General features: G+C 41.0%; 1 protein-coding gene across 2 annotated transcripts in view; it reads left to right on the plus strand.

The window, feature by feature from the left end:
• COL5A1 (collagen type V alpha 1 chain) overlaps nt 1–23,590 on the plus strand; it is a 241,500-nt gene that overhangs the window by 146,671 nt on the left and 71,239 nt on the right. For both annotated transcript variants that reach the window (XM_007662135.4, XM_016226670.3), the window contains exons 20-29: nt 424–468; nt 5,866–5,919; nt 7,334–7,378; nt 8,197–8,250; nt 8,604–8,648; nt 9,313–9,366; nt 13,966–14,010; nt 16,551–16,604; nt 21,750–21,794; nt 23,189–23,242. In XM_007662135.4, coding sequence (XP_007660325.1) covers nt 424–468; nt 5,866–5,919; nt 7,334–7,378; nt 8,197–8,250; nt 8,604–8,648; nt 9,313–9,366; nt 13,966–14,010; nt 16,551–16,604; nt 21,750–21,794; nt 23,189–23,242 — 495 coding nt within the window. The remainder of the gene's footprint in view (nt 1–423; nt 469–5,865; nt 5,920–7,333; nt 7,379–8,196; nt 8,251–8,603; nt 8,649–9,312; nt 9,367–13,965; nt 14,011–16,550; nt 16,605–21,749; nt 21,795–23,188; nt 23,243–23,590) is intronic.

Genomic DNA, 23,590 nt, shown 5'->3' on the forward strand with positions numbered 1-23,590 from the left:
TGCCTTTGTTGCCAAGGGGAAGCTGCATAATCTCATGTTTTTTCCAATTATCTAATTTTCATGATTTTAGAAAAGAAAGGAATCCATTCTGCTAAATTGTGTCCTGAGATGGCTTTTTTCTCACTGGAGCCTCAGGTCTGAGATACTAGGTTGGCTGCACTGGGACAGCCTCTCTCACTTTCCTCCTATAATGCCCTTTCACTTCCCAAAAACATACAGAAGAGAATAGGATGCCATGTTTCCAACATGCCTTAAGACCAATAAATTCTGCAAATGTGATATTCATTTTCTGGCTGAAGATGTCTTCCTCATGCATGATTGCCATCAAATTAATTTGGGGAAATTGGTTTTCTGGTGATTAGTGTTGCAGCAGAATGTTATATGGGGCTGTGAATCTAACCTTGTTTTTCCCTCTCTTTAAAGGGGGATGACGGTGAAGTTGGCCCCCGAGGTCTACCTGGAGAACCTGTAAGTACCCAGAGGACAAGGAAGAATGTGACTTGATGATTCATCTGTAATATTATAGGCCAATGTTTTGTTCTCCCTGGGTGAATTTCAGTGATAGTCAAAGAGGAACTCAAGCTGAATGCTCCCTGCTGATCAATGCACCCGCAAAGATGATATGATTTGGACTCCCCTGGAAAAGGAAACAAAGAAGTCATTTCTAATAATAATAATAATAATGGTGGTATTTGTTAAGCACTTACTATGTGCCAAGCACTGTTCTAAGCGCTGGGGTAGACATAGGGGAATCAGGTTGTCCCACGTGGGCTTAATCCCCAGTCTTAATCCCCATTTTACAGATGAGGGAACTGAGGCACAGAGAAGTTAAGTGACTTGCCCACAGTCAAACAGCCAAGTGGCAGAGCTGGGATTCGAACTCAGGAGCCCTGACTCCAAAGCCCGTGCTCTTTCCACTGACCCACGCTGCTTCTCTAAGATCAGGACTATGTCTCAAATGAGAAAATAAACATTTGGATCTCTGAGACAGATGTCGTATAATGTGGAAGTTCCTTCGGATCTCTGGGGCCTTAGTGGTGTTAATGGCAGATATATTTAATGGCAGATATATTTGTCAGTGGCACTCTTGTTAACTCTATCTACAAGGCTAGGTTTCCTGGCATCATTATATGTCCTGGTTAATGATATGGCATTTTCATTTAAGTCAACTTATTATTTTGGCCAAAGGAAATTTCCTAAACAATAAAAAGGGACATTAATTATGTGTTCTGTAGCTTCTTAAATGTCTCTTTTTGGTGGTAAATGTCAGCCTGGCAGAATGCTTTTTTAGATATCAATTGATGAGAAATGTTAGAAACACTTTATAGAGTAGAACAGAGGGTTGACATTTACAGACTCAATGGGACTAAATTATCCCTGGATGTCTGATTAACTCCTCAAATGAATTCATCAGCAACATACCTTTTAATTAATATATATCTAAGCCATAACGTCTAGGTTATTAACACCTTTAAAATATTTATATGATCGGGTATAAATAATAATAGTGAATAATAGTGAAGAAAGCATTTACATGACAACAATGACCCAGGGAAGAATTGCTTTGCAATCAAATCTTGGAAGAGAGTAACTACTCTTCTAACACAGCTAATAATCTAAGTCCTGAAGTTGCCACCCTGTTAATATGCTTTGGGCTCTTTGTATGCCAGCGTTACAGTAAACAGCTCCTTACACAAGTGGGTCTAGTGCTTCATGGGGCTTTGAAAATTGTTTGTGGAACATTAGTTAAACATTTCCCTCATGGATACTTGAAACCTCTTTAAAATGCTAAGAAAGGCAATTTGCATCTGGTGGTCTGTAACTGAAAGCATATTAGTGAATTTAGGGCATGTCCTGCCATGAAATCCTTCATATTTCACTTGTGAATAGTATGGTGTGATCTTTTGATCTCTCTTTGGTTTCAGGTCCCCTCTCTTCTGTCTGTCCCCATTTATGCAGTTCCTTATAATTACCACCAGATAATATTGCTTCTAAGAGAGCTGCACACCGTGAATGCTATTCAAGGAATCATAGCAGGGAATTCATATTCACGAGGAAGAATCTCCCAGTAGAGGATCCTACTAATGATCAAGTCAAACAAATGCTCACTGTGAAATGCAGGATAATTGCATGGCATTTCTCTGGGATAACTTTTATTCTTGTTCTCCTGGGGAGAAAGTTCATTTCAGATATTGTGGAAGGAATAGTTTAGCTCTCAAAGCCTCTTCTGCCTCCCCTCTCTGTGTCAGAGACCAGATGATTCCTCATTGTCCTATCTCTCCTTTCATCTATTCCCTTAAAACTTCCAGAGTTGGATTATTTACAAAGTGCTTTGGAAATATAAAATAAAGAAGTGACATGTTCTTAGCCACAAGATACTTATACTCAAATGAGGAAAACAGGCATAAAATATTTACAAATAGTCATAAAAATAATTAATAAAATGTACAATTGAATATATATCCTCACACACAAATCTTAAGCATAGGTACAGATAAATACCTAAGTGCTAGAAATGGCTGATGAGTTCATACCACTTTGGGTGCTGGGAGTAATCAGGAAAAACTTATTGGAGGAGATGGACTTTGAGGTAGGTTTTGAAGGTGGAAAGAGCTGTCTGTCAGATTGGAGGAGTGAGGGAGTTCAAAGCCACAGAAGACAATCCTGTTAAAGGGGTTGGAGGCAGAAGAGTCTAGAGCAAGGTACAATCTGAAGGTTATTTTGGGAGGAATGGAGAGAGTCATTTAGGGCATAATGGGAGAAAAGAACAGGTGTATTGGCCCGACTGAATTGGGTAGAGAGCCTTGAAGCTTATCACTGGAAGTCTTTGCTTCATGAAGAGAGACATGGAAACCAGTGGAGATCTTTGAGAAAGGGAAAGATGAGAAGTCAGGACTAGAAAGTTAGGTCTGGAAGATTGCCTAGAGGTGATAGCTGAAAACAAGGGAGCAGATGTACTCCCCAAGAAAGTGAGTATAGAGCAAAAAGTGAGGGTTCCAGAACAGAGCCTTGAGGAATGTTCAAGGTAAGAGGATGAGAGGCAGGAGAGGAGCCCATGAGCAAAGCTGAGAAAGAGCATTTCGGCGAGGTCGGGGAGAACCAGCTAGTACCATGTTAGTAAACCAAGATCTGATAGTTTTTAACTGAGGAGGGGATGGTGCACAGTGTCAAAAGCAGCAGAGAGATCAAAGAGATGTGGAAAGATGATTGCCCTTTAGATTTGTCTAAAGGGAGGTCATTAGTGATCTTAGAAAATGCAGTTTTGGGGGAGTGACTTACTGTAGTATTTCAAGAAGAAAATTGGTGGAGAGAGAATTAAGGTACCAGGTTGATATGACCATCCCAGGAATTTGGATAGGAATAGGAGCAATAGATGGAGAAGTCTGGGAGACTGAGAGAAGGTGATAAGGCAGTGTAGCCTTATGGAAAGAGCATGGGGCTGGGAATCAGAGGACCTGAATTTCAATCCTGGCTTTGCACTTGTCTGCTGTGTGACTTTGAGAAAGTCACTTAACTTCTCTGTGGCTCAGTTACCTCAACTGTAAAGTGGGGATTAAGATTGTGAGCCCCATGTGGGACATGAACTACGTCCAACCTGATTAGCTTGAATCTACCCCAGTGCTTATGCTAATGCCTGGCACTTAGTAAGTGCTTAACAAACACCACACAAAAAAGCAAGAGAAAGATGCATAAGCAGCTAGAGAATGGGGAGAAGGTAGCTGGAGAACTTTGGAAACCTCATTTCTGAGGCTTTTGACTTTACGAAGTATTTGGCGTGGTTATCAAAGTCTAGAAAAGTGGTGGTGCAGGGGAGTGGAGCCTTCAACAATCAATTAATCATATTTATTTAGTGCTTACTGTGTGCAGAATGCTGTACTAAGCCGTTGGGAGAGTTAACAACATAATGGAGATGGTAGACACATTCCCTGTCCAGAAGGAGCTGGAGGAGGTGTTGAAGTTGTTGAAGCTTACAGTCTTCAGCAGGGTGTTGAAGATTTGGGAAAGTTGAGGGAGTTGTGGGCATGGGTGGCAATGAGGAATCTATTAGAGGGTGAAGGTGTGTACCTTGTGGGGATCTAGAGATGGGAGGGCTGGCAGGAAGTTGGGCAGAGACAAGAGAGCTTGAAATGAGTGGAGTGGATTTAGAATATGGATCTTGCAGTTGGGGCTGAGGGTCACATTTGAGAAACAGGAGTTTTGGATGAGAAGACAGGTTAGAAGGTTGTGCCATAAAGTGGTAGGTCAGAGATGGTGAGGTTAAAGATGAGGGATGTTTCATGATGATTAGGTCAGGCATGTGTCCATGGTGATGAGTGACTCAGGTGGGATCCTGGAAGAGATCAGAGGAATTGAGGGGGTGAAAGGAAGTGGGAGGCTGGTGTGTTGAAGGGATTATCAAATGGATGTTGAAGTTCCCAAAGATTCGAGAAGGAGAAAGGAGTGGGAGTAGGAAGGCAAGGAAAGCCTCAGTTGAAATCAACAAAAAATATAGAAGTGGGAACAGGAGGATGATAACAATACCTAGTAGTTTAGAGAGTGATAAAGATGGATGGCTTGTGATTCAGTGGAAGGAAAGGAGAGAGGAATAGGGGGCCAGATAGAACAAAAGCAACAGGCCAACTCTCCTCCCCTCCCCCTATTAGATGGGGAGAGTGGAAGACGAAGAGACTCTCCCCAACCTGAGAAAGACTGGTAGAGAGGACTATCAGGAGAGGGTCAACCCTCAGTGATGACAAGGAGGAATTTTCAGGCCAGGAACAGGTTGAGGATGGAAGGGACCTTGCCCTGGATGGAGCAGGGATTCCACAGACCACAATGGGTTTCAATCATGGGAGGAGTGGGAAGGGTGTGTAATAATAATAATAATAATAATGTTGGTATTTGTTAAGCGCTTACTATGTGCAGAGCACTGTTCTAAGTGCTGGGGTAGACACAGGGGAATCAGGTTGTCCCACGTGAGGCTCACAGTTAATCCCCATTTTACAGATGAGGGAACTGAGGCACAGAGAAATGAAGTGACTTGCCCACAGTCACACAGCTGACAAGTGGCAGAGCTGGGATTTGAACTCATGACCTCTGACTCCAAAGCCCGTGCTCTTTCCACTGAGCCACGCTACTTCTCTACTAAAAGACCATATATTCCCTTCTAGTATTTCTGAATTTGGTTCTAGAAAGATTAGGATTCTTCTGGAATGAGCTCTAGAATTAAGATCCTGTCACTGGAGATGAAACTTCTTGGAATCCAGTCAAATCAATTTGGTCATAAAAATATAATTGTTAAAAGAAAATTCACAAATCCTCTAAGACTCCACCAACTTTTGCAGGCATTAGGGTGGCCAATAAATCTATAGAAAAATTACCAACTAAGTTTTTGCTCTCTGTGAGAGGTGCAAAAAGCTTTGTTACCAAGAACTGACATGGTCAATCTAAGGCATTTTAATAGAAAATAAAAAGGTTTTTAGTACAAAGGGTCATTTTTGTAGAATAAAAATTACTCTAATTGTTTGGAATAGGCTACGTGCTTGAGTATAAAAATCATCAACAATACTACTTATTGTATGCTTTGTCCATGCAGAATGCTATATAAACCACTGCGGGGAGTTGCAAAAAAAAAAAAGTAAACACTTGGCCTTTGACCTTAAGAAGTGGAATTTACAGTCAATATAATCCAGAGAACCAGATAAAAAGTATTTATGACAGTTGCAAAATCCCAAAACAATCCCTTTCCTGATGCAATTCACTGAACGAAAATTCATCGATCATTTGACCAGGAGATATTTATGATACATTGTTTGGGGTTTATCCTGTTATCTGAATATGCATCTTAGAAACAGGAAGTTCTAACATTTTTTTTTCTTCCTTTAGGGACCCCGTGGTTTGCTTGGACCTAAAGGACCACCTGGGCCATCTGGACCTCCTGTAAGTCATTTATCCCATTCTGCCTAACGACTGCTGACCTCCTTTTCGAGAATCTCATCGTAGCCTCTAGCTGGGAACTTCAGTTTAGCCCCCACATACCATAAAAATCATCGGGGAGATAATCTGAACTGATAACTGCATACACGGGCTTCATGAAACCCAATGTGTTAGCCTTAGTTTCAAGCTGGAGAATAAAAAATACATGGTAATAAGCCAATTTAAAAGGGGAAGTTCAAAAAGTCAGTGTGAATTTTCAATTAGAGGCCTCAGATTTTAAACTCCATATTTGATTCTTTCCCCCCTCCCCTTCCCTTAAAATATTGGGAGATTTTTCAGGGAAGTAGTATGAATTTTTTCTCTTAGACCTCTGAAGTAGGACAGATTTGAAGTCAGATTCATTTCATACTTTTTTCAAAAGCCACAACATTATTTTTTTCTTATGAGCTATTATTTACTAAGGAGAAGATTGTGTTTTGGCTGCAAAAATAAACACATTTGCATCTCAAAAATGAAATAGAAGTATTCACCCTAAACTGAGTTATTGAGGCAAGACCGGTAACACAGGAAATCTGGGGTTTTCAGTGGAAAACCAGATTGCTGCTGAACATTTTAGTTGGGCTTTTTAGATGATGGGACAGCATTCCCCATCCACCTTCCTGTGGTCATGCTTTCTTATTGGCTAAGAGGTAATCAGGTGATGTGGGAGTGCTGTCATTAACTGCGGGGTGGAGTCTCGAAAATGCATTGCCCACCTTTCTCATGGAGAGATGACCCTATTTATTTTGTTAATGAGATGTACAATTCTATTTATTTGCTGTTGTTTTAATGAAATGTTCATCCCCTTGATCCTATTTATTGCTATTGTTCTTGTCTGTCCGTCTCCCCCGATTAGACTGTAAGCCCGTCAAAGGGCAGGGACTGTCTCTATCTGTTACCAATTTGTACATGCCAAGAGCTTAGTACAGTGCTCTGCACATAGTAAGCGCTCAATAAATACTATTGAATGAATGAATGAAAAGAGATGGTCAAGAATGCAGGATCCTTGAAATGTGGAAGCCAACTCTTGTTTTCTAGACTAATTCTTTCATTCCTAGTCTGTGCCAAGAAGTCACCTCAAAGGGATAGTCAGCAGATTCTCTATTTGGATTGTGAACAGTTGCTCTCCTGAATTTTCTTCCAAGTCAGGTGAAAGTACAGGGGAAAACTGCTGACAAACTTTCTTTTTCTTGCTTAGGTCCGAAGAACTAGCTGCCTTGCGGCTTTCTGTAACGAGCTTTTTCAGTTTTTCATTCAACTGCTCTTTCTCACCCAAAGGGACTTAAAATATATGATTGATTTTTTTTCTTTTCATCTTCCTGTGTGGGCTTTTCCCCTCCTTAATTTAATGTATTTTTATTTGTATACATCTTGTTAGGGCGTGACGGGTATGGATGGACAAACCGGCCCCAAGGGAAATGTGGTAAGTCTGTGCTGATCACCTGGATTCATTTCTTGTACCAAATTACATGAATTAATTGCTTTCCATGAACATTCTTTTTAAGACTAGTGGAAAAGAAGTTTTGGTAATAAATCAGTGTTAATATATGCTAATTTGCGATGGATTTCCATTGAAATTCCACATTTCATTTTCTTGACTATCCATTGCTTTGCAAGCACCAAAGCCAATATAGTTAACTATAAATCCGGGAAAACACCCACTACACAAATCTGGTAAATCACCTAGCCATTGGAGAGGTGAAGACTTGAATTCTCCATAATGTGCTAATGAGTCATCAGTCAACTGCCAGAGGTGCAGGATTCCTCCCTGTTCTCTGGATTGCAGACTAGATATACTGCCTCTGTCAGGGCTTTGGACATTTTTAACAGATGTTATAAAGACCACTGAATGCTAAGAAACACGTGGCACATTGGAAAAAATGATCTTCTGACCATCATCAGGCAGTTAGTGACAATGCTCTGGGATGCAAAGGTATTCTTTTAGAATTGCTAGTGTTCAGAGGGATACCAAAGCAGCTAAATTGTAGGTTCTTCACCCTGACCCAGCAAAGTGAGGAGCTTTAGGAATTCAAGCTGGCATATTGTCCAGCCCTGAAATTTGCCCAGATAATTTCATGCCTACATCTTTAAACTTATTTAGCAAATCAGTTCTTATTGTGCCCTTTGATGTCTCTGTCAATTGATGGAGTTTCCATTTTGGCAAACTTGACTGTGACTAATTCCAGACAAGTGTTGACCATCTAGAGTCCTCTTTGATTCTGCCATGATGTTTTTCCATAGGGTCCTCAGGGAGAACCAGGCCCCCCAGGACAGCAGGGCAATCCAGGTGCCCAGGTGAGCTCTGTTTGTTTAAAGAAGGATTGGATCTATCCAGTTGGAGATAAAGACCGGGAGAGGCTCATGAATAATGGACTGGTCGAGCCACCCCATTTTATCCCTCTCTCTTGGGCCCATGTCCACTGAACTTGATGACTGATCTTTTACCTATATTCCTCAGCCTTGTCTCAGTAAGTATTGACTCCCGGTCTTTGAGCTGATTTCATTCTTCTCTCTTGTTTCCTAATGTGTATTTTAATAGTAAAAGATATTTGGTTGGAGGATGGTAGAAGGTTTGCCTGAAATAATAGGCAGATTTTCTAGGCACAGCGAATTTCCTGACTCTTCTAACCCTTATGTTTTCCTTCCAGGGTCTTCCAGGCCCCCAGGGAGCAATTGGCCCACCAGGAGATAAGGTATGCATATCCTCTTGCTGGGTTAGGAAATAATAGCTACTAACAAAAGGCATTTTGCTCATCCAGCCATTTACTTCCTAGAGGAGATGTCTGTAAAGACATGCTGAGTCTGAGTATTTCCAATGGCCTGGGTCAAACAGAGGAAAAGGAATGTATTAATCTTCAATTTATAGCTTTGCATTTGTGTTTCATTTAAAAAGCAGTGTTTTGGGGGCAATAGAGTATTGAGTGGTTATGGAATTTTCATTGGGCTACTTTGTTTTTCTGTTGGCTTACAGACTAAGGGTTAGGAAAGTAAGAATCAAGTGTTGCAAATAATCCCTTTAAATTCCTACCTTAGTTAATGGAAGTTTCAAAGAACTACACTCTTACCAAAAGGAGGGAATGGGCAAAGGTGAAGAGAGGATTCTCTCCCCAAATTAAGGGCTTAATTTTTTCATCCACTGCCTCTCTTGGGTTTTGGAGGCAGCAAGACCTAAACGCTCTTCCCCTTGATATACGGTCAAATAGAAAACTCTCTCAGAAAGAAAAAGATGTTGGTGCCAACATTCATGAACAGAAAGGATGATTTATGTACATGCAGGTTCCGATGGTTTTTTATTTTCTTTTAGATATGCTTGCTGTCTTGAGGTTTCTTTCTCACCAACCTTTTTGTGCTTTCCAGGGTCCTTTAGGTAAACCTGGTCTTCCAGGCATGCCAGGTGCAGATGGTCCTCCGGTAAGTAAACGTGCCCCCACTCATTCCGAAAACCACCTGCTCTCCAAAACCAGTGTTGCTACTGGTTTGCTTGTTCCAGTAGGAGTTGCGTTAGGAAGCTGAGAAACAGAGAAATTAAGTGACTTGCTTAAGGTCACCCAGCCAGCAAGTGAGGGAACTGAAATTAGAATCCCGCCCCCTGAAACCTAGGCCCATGCTCTTTCCACTAAGCCACACTGCTTCTAATAGGTTTTATAAATAGGTTTCAATCCAGAAGCAGTTATTGAATTGGGAGGCCCAAATTTTACTTACTAATTTCACGTTATGTGATTATTGGAGGGCATTTTTATATCCTTGATAGCTGTGGCATGATAGTATAGTGGAAAACAAGGATCCCAACGTATAAACTTTGTTTTGAAAACTAAAGCCTTCACAAATCCTATTATTAAGGCAGCTATATTTTCTTTTTCTAAACCAGTGGGAAGTGGAAGGACATTTTAATAAGTCTTTGCAGCACCCACCCACAATGCTGACTACTGGAAAAAAGTTAAATTCAAGGCTGGGTGAATGAGAAAAGAAAGCTAGTGGTAAAGATGTACAAGACATGTGTTTTAAAACCATGTCCTGTCTATTAGACTCTACTGAGACATTATTCCTATTGGATTGAGCTGCTGTTGAATGATTGTACCCAGATGTATCCATTTCAGTAAGCCACAGAATTAGCTAAATAAATTATTAAAGGCATATTTATAGGCTTAATAACAACATTTTCAACATATGAAATAAGGTTAAATAGTTTAGAAAGTAATTGATATCAATATGATGTACAACTCCTCCCTGATTCAATTTCTTTGGTGGCCTGTTTATATGAGGCCACCCAGAGAGGAGTCTTAAGTATTGCCCCAATATGCATTTTTTGCTTCTAATGTTGTCTGAGCCCAAAGCATTAATATCGATGGTGCTGTGGCATTTGGTGGTTGCTACTCTCAGCTGAGTGAACATTTACCCTGGTGGAAAAGGTAATTTGTCAACTCTGCTTTCCAGGTCTAAATAATTTATGCTCCCCATACCGCAACCTTTAAGTGAATCAACCTCCCCACCTAAAACAGACAAATGAAGTTTTCATGTTAAATTTTTGCCTTTGGCTGTATAAGGCTAGTCCCATGACACTTTCCTCATGCTTTTGAACTTGGAGTTAGGAGACTGAAAAGGATGGTCCTTGCACAAGCTTTTAAAACCAAATCACAACAGAACAAGACAGGAGCTTGCCTTTTTTTAAAGTGAATTTAAAGAAAGATCTACAAGAGCTAGAACCTTTTAGGCCTAATGTAGTCCATAAATGGAATTCCAGTTTAATGGTACGTTATCAATTTCCAAGATGAGAATTATTTTGTGGGGGAAAAAATCCAGATTGTTCTGATTGAGCACAGCTGTCATCTAAATCATTACTTAGTCTTTACTGGGGCACATAGGCCTGGTTGCCTCCCTTTGGATTTTTTTTAAGTGATATTTGTAAAGCGTTTACTACATGTTAAGCACTTTTCTAAGTGCTGGGGTAGATACAGGTTTATCAGGTTGTGATGCAAAGAAGTGCTACTGAAGCTGGGCAAACATGACAGCATGAGAGTGGTATCTAGGATGGAGGAACCCAGAATAGCAACAAGGTCTTCAGTCTTGGGTAGCTCCATCTTTGAATCCATCATTCATGGGCAGACATTCTACCATTCCTTGGTGTGCACCCACACATGTCCTAGGCAATTTAAAATGCAAGCCTGCAAAAATTTCAAGACACTCTTGAAAGCTCTTCAGGCGATAGTCAGTTGTCAGAATTGGTTGACCCTTTGAGCTGTTATCCCCAGTTTAATTTAGAAGAGAGGTTGTTAGTCCCCACCCCCCAACTCATAGAAAATTCAACAAGAAATGGGAGGCATGGGTTCATATCCCACTTCTGACACATGGTTATTCCCCTGTCAGTAATTTATCTTAATGTCTGTCTCTGCCTCTAGACTGTAAGCTCCTTGTAGGTAGGACTCGATGGTGCTGTACTTTCCCAAGCACTTAATACAGTGCTCTTCACACAGTAAGGTAAATACCATCGATTGAGGAGACCAGCTGGTCTAAGCCTAGCCTTTCCATTCCATGGCCTGATCAGTGCATAAGTCTCTCTCAAGTCCCACCAGCCTGGAACACACTAACAATCCATTTGAGAGAGAAATTTGGGTGTCAGGGTAAATCTAGGCCCTTAAACCAGACTAACTCCCTTTGCTATTGAAGGGACTGCTGATAAAGTTGGCTCATTTGTTCATGTTCATGGGGAGTTTGTGTTTCTATCAAGCTACCTAAATTGTGTAGAAGCACCGTTCCAGTGAATTTAGTCAGGTTATATGGCCTTTCTTCCCATAGAGTCTCCTATCATGTTGATGGGAATTAGGAAAATGGAGGCCACTACATTAAATGAAGACTGCTGCCACTGATAAAAATCCTCCATGCCATTTAGGAGCAGATATTCACTTCCAAAGAAGGGGATGCAATCTTTCCAAAATCCCTTTGAAAAGATCTGCCATGTTTGGTTCCAACATGGTAAAATGACTTCTCAGTTATTGATGTCAAATAGTTAAATGTAGGAGCAGTCACCAAGCCATGCTTGTAAAATTGTGTTCAGATGGTCACCCGGATGGATCTGCTTTCTGGAGAGAAAAACCCCTTCTCACCACTGGCCTGAAGAAGTCCCTAATCCTGCTGGTGTTTTAGCAATGATCCAGGGGCAGCCTAGCACAAATCTATTAATTTAGTGACGCTCTCTTTAATTTGTATAGTAGATTTATTTTTCCAAATTTTTTTTCACATCATGTTTTTACTCTTTTTCTTCCCAAATCCCTGGCAAGTAGGAAGATGCATGCATTTTCATCCCCATTTTACAGACAAGGAAATAGAGACATAGAAAGGCAAATGTACTGCCCAAGATCTCCCAGCCGGTTAATGTTAGATCCAGGCTATAAACCCCAGATCTTCTGACAGTCAGAGCCATGCTCTTTCCACTCCATTAGACTGTTTCTTCACAGGTTGGGCAGCTCTGAAAATGTCGGTATAAGATTATCCACTCTTCATGACTTTAAATATTTTGGCAGTTGTAAGATTGTGTCAACTACAGTGCTCCCTAAATTGCTTTTATTTCTACATGTCTTTATTTTCTATTGACATAATTTAACAAACAACAGAACCACTGATTCTTTTTTCCATTTGTCAATGCTAATTATGTGTTCTTAAAGGAATGAAATTGATGACCCAGTTTGCTTTTTTGGGGGGGAGGGGGCTTTAAATAAGATCACCTTCCTTAAATTAGGGACCACTGGGTCTCACAATGTTTCTGCTGTTCACTAAGACTGAAGCAGAATAACTTCATAGTGAATATTTTTTCTCCTTTTGTCTGCTGAAAATGACTAAATTTGTAACTAAAGTCATTAAAACAGCAGATAAGAACTCATGGGTCATCTAAAGATACCTTTGGGGAGGTGTCTACAGATTAAGGGTCATTCCTGAGGAGCACTATTTGAAATTATATCATAAATTCCTTGAGCGGTACAGATTAAAGGAAATTACTGCTTTAGCGGTTATCAAATGTAATGATGAGATGTTGGCTATTCTTACCAACTTTTCAGCCTTCTGGTGAACAGATGTTTAAAATTTTGTGCACGTGCATCAACTATCACTGAAGGAGGCAGTGATGGCTAGAGACAGATTGTGCTTTTTAAACTCTAAACTGTATGTTCCTTGTGGGCAGGGATTGTGTCTACCACCTCTATTGTATTGTACTCTCCTATGTGCTTAACTTAATGCTCTGCATACAGTGGGCATTCAATAAAGAGCATTGATTGATTATTGCAAAACTGAGTCATTGAATTACCCTGATGGATGATCTTAGTTGAATTGTACTGTTCAGTCTGAGTTCAAGTTGATCCATCTGTAAAGTAAATATTAGAGGCCTTGGGAAAGGAGGTGCTGAAAGATTGAGTAAAAAGAACTGGAGATTAGTCTGGAAATTAAAGGCAAAATCAGGAGAAGCAGCATGGCCTAGTGGATAGAGAATGGTCTTGGGAGTCAGAAGGACCTTGGTTCTTTCTAATCCTGATTCCACTTGTCTGCTGTGTGATCTTGGGTAAATCACTTCATTTCTCTGGGCCTCAGTTAACTCATCGGTAAAATGGGAATTAAGACTATGAGCCCCATTTGGAACAGAGACTGTGTCCAGCCTGATTAACTTGTATCTACCCCAGTATAGTGCCTAACACATAGCAAGAACTTATCAAATATCATAAAAAAAAGAGTTCCAGGTACTGCAGAGGCCAATCTCAATAGCACAGCAAGGAAGGGATAATCAGTCATGCATCAATCTTTTCAGTCACAGCTGCACGCTTGGCTAATTCTTACTAGTGTCACCATCTCCCAATATGAAAGACCTATGCTTGTAAGAAGGTATTTGCAGAACAAATTGGGTTTTGGGGAAAAAGACGAAGAACAGTCCACTGGAATTATTATGATGGTGCTGAAAAGAAACGTGTTTGAGAACTCATTTCCAAAGTTGCACTGTAATAATAAAATGCTCTGTTCTCTGGTTGGCAGGGACATCCCGGCAAAGAGGGCCCACCTGGGGAGAAAGGAGGTCAGGTAAGTCATCGGCTAACCCTTCCCCAGCTCCTTTACGGTGTCTCCATGTGAATGTGTCAACCAAATGGTAATATTTGTGCTTTGAAAGAGTCACCCAGCTGGATTATATGCCCCCAGGATAACCCAAATCTTTGCTGTAGGAGAAGCAGGCTGCCCTTAAGGAACACTGGGAATGGTTCTCAGCCCTTAGTGTCACTCAGGTCGATGTAGCATTAACAGAAGGGCGGTCCTGAGCAGAAGGAAACAACCAGCACGTAACGCCCATGATTTTGCAGTCTAAGTGGCAGATTCCTTGGTCCTTCCTATGATATCTCTTCAACCACTGAGCTCCTCTTTGGAAGCAACATAGCGTCAGCACAGATTCCAGGTCTTCGTAGTCCTCTCAAGTAGGAAATGCAGAAATGGACAAAATGGAAAATCAAGGATAGGTTTACATCTGAATTGTCCTGTCATAATCCTCTTGACCATCATCAACAGTATTTGTTTCTGGATATAAAGGAGATGCTCTAGCTACCTGTCATTTTAGCAGAAACAGGCAGGGTTCATTGGCAAAGGGGAAAGACCCCTGCTTGAATGCATCTCAATCCCCAAATTAGAATATCTGCTGTCTGCCTGTTGGGATGCTTTCCCCCAGTCCTAAGCTCTACACTTTTCCCCATGACTTCCAACGTAAGGCACCTTAACTGGTCACCCTAATGAATGTTACTAGAAGAACATGAATAGACACTCAGTAGAAAAAAAATATATTGTCCCAATAATATTTCACATTCTCCAAAACCAAGATGACACCTCTGGAACCGAGGGGAAGAGAGGATAATTGTGTGGGGAACCGAGAATTATCTTACTTCAAAATTCATACTTTTCTCTCCTTCATCCTCACCAATGTCAGCCTGCTTCTCTGACTATCCTATTTTTTTTCCTTCTCTTTGAAGAGAACAATGTCTGATCCCACGAGTTCCTGAGTTGTAGAGTCATCAGTTTGCCTAGGTGGTTTAGGCTCTTTGTTCCCATTCTACTTTTTTCAGTTGAAAAACATTCATTAATCACATGTGTTTTCATTAGAGCCCAGTCTGGCTCAAATGAAGCTCACCTTAGGAGGAACTGGGTGCCATCCAAGCTGGAGAAAGCATGTCTTCAACTGAGATTAAGGCCAATCCTCCAGCTGGCATGGAGTGGAGCTGGGAATTCAAATGGCTGCATCTGCAGAATATTAAAGTTCTTAAGAACAGCCAGGCAGCCAGGCTCTAGGCTGGGAGATGATTTTGCAAATTGCAAGGAATCGGCAGGTGTCAGGGTAAAGGGCCAGATGCCGTCTGCAACTTGCTCTGAGTTATTCCTTCAGCAATTATGATTGCCAAGCAGTGTTTGTGCTGCAGATTTATTCCAATTGACATTTGCGTAAGGGCTGAGACCTCGGGAGGTCACATGAGTTCTTGAAGTAAACATTTCCATTATCTTAGTCTGGGCGATGGACTGAACCACCTCTCCAGATCCTGCTGAGAGAGGTTTCCATGCATTTATTTGAGCTTGTGTTATGATTCTATAACATAAATTCTATGTTGTCATTAACATAACTCTAATGTTTTTGCTCAGCCATCCTTCCTGGGGACTGGCTCCATTTAAAAGCTGGCTTCTTTGTGGTGAGGTAAAATGGAGAAACTGTAAACAGAGTGGATGGCAGAAATCTTTTACAAATACAATGAAGGAAGATCTCAGAAAATGTCTGTGGCTGTGAACAGTTGGGTGATAATTACAAATGCCCAATCAGCCTGATGTGTAGCCACTAGAAGTGAAGAGATTGTCTTAAAACAGAGATTTTGGGAAGATTATGAAATAGATCCCAGCTGCTGCAGATAGCAGTTTCAACAGAGAAACAACAGGCAATCTTTGCATGCATATGATAGAGCAGGGATTGTAGGTCATGCATTAATGCTATCAGTCTTTTAAAGAGGTAGATCTTAGCATGATCTTGAAATCCTGCAGCACATCACCCTTGGTTTCTCTGTATAATACTAGGTTAGGAATTTTCCAAAATACTGCAATCTGAGAATAATTTGCTGGGCATAGGCTATGATGTGGTTCTGAGACCTTTAGTATAACCATGGAGGAGAACCTGAGACGGTCTTGACTAATTTTCTAGCAAAAGTGGACCACAAGATTTTATAGGACTATCCACTCACCTTCTTAATTGTGGTATACAGAGAAATATTTACTTTTGGCTCATAACACAGACCACCCACTAGGCACTTTAGGAGTTTCTCAACAAAGTATTGGTTTCCCCAAAGACCATCCTATCTGCGGACCTTTATTATGGCAATTTCTTTGCTTCTGATATTCTGGATTCAGGCTGTAACGTGACTTCCCCATCCACCTGCCAGGTTTTCAGTTCTTAGGCTATCCGACAAGTGATGGAGTGAGGAGGGGATGGTCTTTGTACAATTTGCAGAACTTGGGAGCTCTGCCCCAGGGAGCTGTCCCTTCTAGCCATCAAAATCTGATGTCCATCTCTCTCTTTTTGTTTTGTTTTTTCCTGGAAATAGGGTCCATCTGGTCCACAGGGCCCTATTGGTTATCCAGGACCTCGAGGAGTCAAGGTGAGTAAGCCATAGGTGGCAGAAATGAAGCCCTCTCTCTCTTTCTTTCTCACCTCTTTCAATTATGAGGTTAATTTTGACCTTGCCTGCTCAGTGCCCTAGATTGACAGGACTCCCCAATGGTCAGCTTCTCCAGCATGCCTCCCTGGGTTAAATCTTTGAAAACTTGGTACGGGAACCAGAGGTGACCACATCTGGGTAATGGCCAGAGAGGGAGCAATATAGGTGGTGGAACTAATTAGGGAAGAGAGATTGTTGGTTAAGAGGGAATCAGTGGGAAAACAGATCCATGAGGGGGCTGTCTGTATAGAGAGTGAGTTGAGGTTGGTGGTCTTCTGAACATGTGGAATGTCAGCCCCAGGTTGTTTTTATTGCTTTGAATTTTGGGTTATCCTGAAGGTCGGTATTCAGAACTCAGTAATCAGAGCTCAGCCACCTTCATCCAAAGGCGCCTAGAAAAATTCCATCTGGGCTATTTTCACACTTTAAGAAAATCTAAACCTAAAGGCACTTTTTAAATGGGCCAAAGTTATTAAGTGAGAGAGGGAGTTCAGGGGGAACTGTGTCCATTTATTCAAAATTGTATTTCTGCAGTTTGAAGGTCTTTTGGAATCTTATTAAATGGAGCGTGGGACTCCACAGCAATATCTAAACACAGATCCTGTTGTGTTTCATTAAAGTTAACTGCTTTTGCTTCGAACTGGGTAATTTAATCTATGGTTATGCAGTTCACTCTGGGTATTTCTCATCCACACACAAACACAAATACATCCCTTTGACCATTCTCCCATCCCAAGCACACATATATGCATACATGTTCATGGATGACTCAGCCCTGTGAGAAGGCAAGGGCTCTTTTTCTTTGTTTAAGGTTATATCAGAGCATTTTTGAATTGTAATTCTCAACAGCATGTAAACAACTTACAATTCCACTTCCCCCAGTGTAATCGGTTTTAGGGAAAATATTGATGTCATTTATTAAAGCAATGCCACTGCAAACTTAGCGATCTATTTAGGAATTTGTTTACTCTTTCGCTTTCTGTTTAATGGGGCCTTTTCAAGTGTATTGGGATACTTAAACTATCTTCTACTTTCTTGAATTCTGGTTCCTATAGTCATTGACACCTTCTCAACAGGGGTGATACATAAGCACAAGTGATACAGTACAGATGTGCAGAAGAGACACGTTGTCTAAAAAAAAATAATTGGTGTTATAAATAAGTGTTTACTGAAAGCACCGTTTTACTAATTAATATTGTATTTCTGAGTGAAAAGCAATGGTGATGTTTCTTTTAGAATTGGCATGATAAATACTTTCATATTGTCCCTCCGATCAGAATTCATTTTTGACACGGGCTTGGCAAAGATTTTCATGTATTTGTTGCCAAGACTTGAACCCAGAAGGGGAGAAAAAAATATTTCAACATTTTTCATCTTAAAAAGAAAAGTCATCTCCAAAGGAGAAATCTTTCTTGCACTTGGAAAACAACCAGTGTGTTGGTCCTAGTGACATAAAAGTGCAGAACAAAGGGATAGTTGATGGTAATGTAGATTAATCGTATAGCGTCTTTTTTTAAAGGGATTGACTTGCATCCAGTCAGTCGATTCAGTGGAAGCCACTGAATAAGTACGCTCAAACCTCTTAATTTCACTGGCACTTTTTTCCCGTCTTTTACTTTTGACTACCAATTTCTCTTTGACACTTACCTAAGCTTAATTTCCTGAAAGATTAAAATATTAGACTCTACTGTAGCCACAGAGCAGATCTTCACTGAGCTATTATTTGTTGGCCTGAACTACATCCCCCTGACCTTCAAAGGAGAAGGGCCTGCAGTCAAAGAGCTAAATTTGGGGTTTGTGTATTTTTGGAGGCTCTTGCTATCTGCGAAATAGTGCAAGGGGGGAAAAATCAGTTGGTGGTGATGTAAAAACTTCTATTTTGAATGGACTTTATACTGCCATGAAAATACTCTCTTTAGTTAGACAAGTTTAAAGAGCATAAAGAAGTCCCTGCATGGGTATAGGAGATAAATAACATTAATCTGTAGATTTTTAGCCAGAGGCTTGAGGGCCAGTTCGTAAATATGCTCCTTCCTCATGGTACTTGCAACATCCTGTGAAATGGAGATTTTTGCTTTAGTGCACACCCTACTAGGTCATCCATGAGGGTGTTACTGTATGAATGGCAGGTGCTAATGACAGTGAGAGCTTCCACATCCTGACTCACTCACATTCCCTCTATTCCTCTCCTGAGGGGGAATAAGAAAAAACAGCCAATGGGAACACCTCTAATCTGGGAATTGGGGATGGAGACAAGGAATCTTCCCAGGGATTGGATTGCCACATCAGACTAAGCCTGGCTCTAGTCCTGGATCCACCACTAACCTTCCGTGTGGCCTAGAGTAAGTCACTTAACCTTTTGGGGCCTCAGTTTCCTCATCTGTAAATGGGAATTAAATAGCTGTTCTCCCTTCCCTTTTGACTATGAACTGGGGCTGTGTCCAAACTGATTATTTTGTGTCTGCTCTAGCTCAGAGTACTGTGTTTGGCACATAGTAAAATCGTAATAATAATAATAGCACTTATTATCATCAGTGTTATTTTTATTCAGACCTTCTGTCTTGGAGTGAACCCAAAATACTCTGTAGAATAAGTGGTATAGTTCAAAGGATGCTATCTGCTTTCCAAAATGCTTATTTCGTATGAATGTCCAGTCCATATGCTACTATCTCCCTGGTTTGACTCATAGCAGCTAAGGTCAAATCTACACATTTCCTTACCCTCTAAATTAATCAGTTCTCGACTGCTATTCCCATATTGGGTGAGTCAGATTCACATCCTTTGCAACTCCAGGAATAACTTCCTTCAGAAGTGCAAATCCGTTACCCGCAGCCAAATTCAACTTAACGTACAGATGAATTTAACTCGATAGGTGAGTAGGTTGGAGGAAAAAGTAGAAAGCTCCAAGAAAACTCTATTTTGAATTAGGCCTTAGGCTGTGGTGTCCAGCAGAAAATGCACAGCCAAACTCTCTTCTACCCCTTTCATTCCTGGAGTGACTTGCCTCGGACCTAGAGGACACTTTGACCGAATGGAGGCGCAGGGAAAGGATTTGAAAACACCAAATCCTTTAACCCAGGTTTTATTATGGTCCTCACAGATGTGCTTTCTGAGCTCTTCCCTTGTTTATTTTTTCATTTATCTTTGTGTTTGGGTCAATATCACATTATTTGTTCATTTTGAACAATCTATAGCAGGGACTCATTCTGAGTAAAATGCCCCTTTCCTGGTGTGTAGCTCAGACTTTCTCAATCGCTTTAGAAACTCGTGCCAGAAACTAGGCTATTTCTGTTACTGGGACTAGTTCAATAAATGACTAATGATTCAGAAAATGGAATATTTGATCCATATTAATATAATTAATGTGGTGCCTATTTAAATACCAGGGATTGCATAATTCCCTAGTTACCAAATTTCTGCCATTGAAGCCGGAGTTTGATTTGGGGGGCCATTTCCCTTCTAAACTCTCCTCTGTTTGTGCATCAAGGATCCTCATGTCAGTAGCTTTTATTGGAGTTATTGGTTGGGTACAGAGTGATGCCTAATAACAAACAAGGTAACCGGAGTGGAGGAGAGTAGTGTTAGATAATTCTTGATTTGTGTCTGATTCTCAAGACTGGTAATAATGACTTTAGGGTAATTATACACTTTAGTCTCCTTCTGTTCTGCCATCAGGTTCTCAGGTGCCCGAGTTGATAAAGTAGAGGAGTGTTTGAGGATTTTGCATTTTAATACCATATCAAGGCCGAGATAATCATGGGATGGATAGGCTCCCGGCAGGGCCTCACCCTGTTGGGTGAAACCTGATCACTTCCACAACCTTCTCAGGAGGGTGTGGGAGACAAGTTGACCCTCCTCCATTTGCAGAAGGGTGTGGGAATCTGGACTAAAGGGTTCAGGAATTCCTTCACCACAAGAGGGACCTTTAGGAAACAATCTCGGGCAAGAACAACCAACTTCCTGCAATCCCAAACCTCTCTAGAATCAGTTGGATTTATACCTGTTCAGGCTGGGCTTTCATCTCAAAGATTTTGGTGGGGGGGCCTCCCTGTCCCCCTGTATTATTAAAAGAAATAGATGACTTGAAAAAGCTTTAATCCTGGTTTGGTTTTTATGACTTAAACACACTCTGCTAAGCAGGGGTTGATGTTCATTATTGGGTTTGAAACCCTGGCTTGCCATGGGTTAGTGAGAACATTAACTGTTTAAAAGAACACATTCCAAAAGGAATCAGGCTACTGGCTCAATTGCTCTATATCTGCTTTCTAAATAAAGCACTCAGTGTGAAGAACTGAGGGCTGAGCAGAAATGTCTAGACCACTACTTGGTAGTAGTGCTTGGGCTTCATCGGGGCTTGACCATCCAAACGGGGAACAGTGGGGGAAATGCAGAAACATGGGGTGAATAAACCAAAAGTCACAAGAATAACAATACCAGCTCATTACTAATGGGAGGGTCTAGTGGCAAGTTCATGGACCTGGGAGTCAAAAGACTTGGTTCTAATCCTGGCTCTGTCATGTGTCTGGGTGACCTTGGGCAAGACACTAAATTTCTCTGGGCCTCGTCTTTAAATGGGGATTAAGACTGAGAGTCAGGGACAGTGTCCAACCCGATTAACTTGCATCTGCCCTAGCACTTAGAATAGTGTACTCAACAAGTACTTTCCAAGTGCCTAGTACAGTGCTCTACACACAGTAAGTGCTCATTAAATATGATTGAATGAATGAAGTACCATAATTATTAGGAGGACAGTCTTCAAAGTTTCGTAATGGCTTGGAGATTCTGGGCTAAGCTTTCCTGAGATCCTGCTCACCCTTCATTCCTGCCAGGTTTTTGTGAAAATAGGGGTTAGTGGGACTCCCCAGTGTGTTATCAAGAGTTCCTCAGATTCTCTAATGATATTAGGAATGGAAGCAGAGAGGAGCCGGAGTGGTATTATAAAAATGGGTGGAACTATTGCAGATTTTGAGGGTGTGCAAATATTTCTGTGACATCGAGAGCATTAGTATCTTTTCCTACATCCATAGAGCCCTTCTCCTTTCCTTCTTTTCTCTTTTTTCCTAAGGCTTATCTTTTTTTGTTTAGGGAGCAGATGGCATCCGTGGTTTGAAAGGCACCAAGGGTGAAAAGGTGAGTGTCTAAGTCTTTAAGTGGGGGGACATTTTAGAGTCAGCAGGGGAATCATACCTTTGAAATTGGAATCCATCAGGTGTAATATTTTTTGGTACAAACATGTGAAGAGGATTTGTTCTGTAAAACAGGAAATAGAAAAGGAACAGACTTTAGTACTCAAATAGCTACTGTATTTTGATGTAAGAGCATCCCAAGACCCACAGGGCAATGAAGAAAAGGGCAAACCCGCCACCAAAAACTGAAGTGAACTAAAAGTGGTTGCTTTTCCAGGCCAGAGTTCACGGTATTGTGTGTTTTCTGTAAGCCTGGAAAGCCAGAATTTGTGCTGGTGAGTGGACAGACACCTGGATTCCATGAACAACCAATAGTGAACCAGAGTGTTCAGACAGATCTTTAAAACAGTGTTTTATCTTCTTCAGTTCCTGGTAACTTGGGATTCCTTTGACCAAGGAAATCTGTTAAGTTGAGGGAATTTTTTAGCAACAGTGTACCTCTCTTTAAATGAGTCTGAAAAATATAGATTTAGAGAACAGACATTTTCCACTTGGGTTGGGAGGGCAGGCTCACACTAGCGGGATTATCTTATTATTCTCCTTCTTTTGTCCCAGGCTTCTACCTTTGTCTATCTCCGGGAAATCTGTTCTCTGTGAAGCTAGAAGTTCCATCAAAGGAACCCCTGCCAGAGTCCTTTTAATAGTCCAAGTTGCTCACTTACTTTTTTGCCTTTATCTCTTAGCCCAAGTCATGATTGCTTTCCGAATTGAAACACTATCACTTGGTTTCAGCTGATAAAGCCTTATTTTTGGAAGAAATATTGGAGATGTCCTTGAGACACCTACAAAAGTGTGGACAAAATGGTACTATATGACAGTAGATCCTCTCAGTTCACAGTAGTTTGTTATCTTCACTGTTACGTTGTGAGCATTTATACAACCAGAGTCTACAGGCAATAGACAGCTGAATGGAGGTCCTCGTGCTCTCATTATTTCAGGGAAAATAGCTTTCTCCTTGGACGTGCTAGCTCCTTCCATTAAGACCTTGAGAATGGCTGTTTCATTGGCATGTTATTTTCTCCTAAGTCCCCCTTCCTAATTATGTGCTTGAGTGTAGTGGACTGTTAGGTGGGAATTGTATGTCCTGCTCCTTGCAAATGGCAATGAATTTAGACACGGTCATCATGAACATCCTGGTCACTAGGGAGTATTATATTGGAACTGATTGGAATTAAACTAAGAGTCCTGACTCCTCTGCTGCTTTTTGGGCTGGTGGTTCTTCATCCCCAAGTGGCAGTTACAGTGTCTCTGAATTTTTTAAAAAAACATAATGGAGGTAGATCCAGTAGCTAATCTCGGTTGCAATGACTTTATTGTTCTCTTTCTCTCATTATTCAGGGTGAAGATGGCTTTCCTGGATTTAAAGGAGACATGGGGATAAAGGGAGACAGAGTAAGTATTGGTTTCTTTCTATATTGGCTCCCATAGTGCTCTGCACACAATTATCAATTAATCAATCAATGGTATTTATTGAGTGTTACTGCATGCAGAACATTGTACCTAGCACTTGGAAGAGTACATTACGGAGAGTTGGTAGACACATTCCTTGCCCACAAAGAGCTTACAGCCTAGAGAGGGAGACAGACATTAATTTTAATAAATGAAGGAATGTACATAAGTGCTGTGGGGCTGAGGGTGGCACTTGGAACTAAGGGACTTGACCTTCGCTAGTGAACTGAAGAACGCAGGAAGTTCTTGGGAATCAATATGGGGGATGCTGAGCTCACGTATGGGTTCTGT

The sequence above is a fragment of the Ornithorhynchus anatinus genome, chromosome 4 (assembly GCF_004115215.2).
Source record: "Ornithorhynchus anatinus isolate Pmale09 chromosome 4, mOrnAna1.pri.v4, whole genome shotgun sequence".
NCBI lineage: Eukaryota > Metazoa > Chordata > Mammalia > Monotremata > Ornithorhynchidae > Ornithorhynchus > Ornithorhynchus anatinus.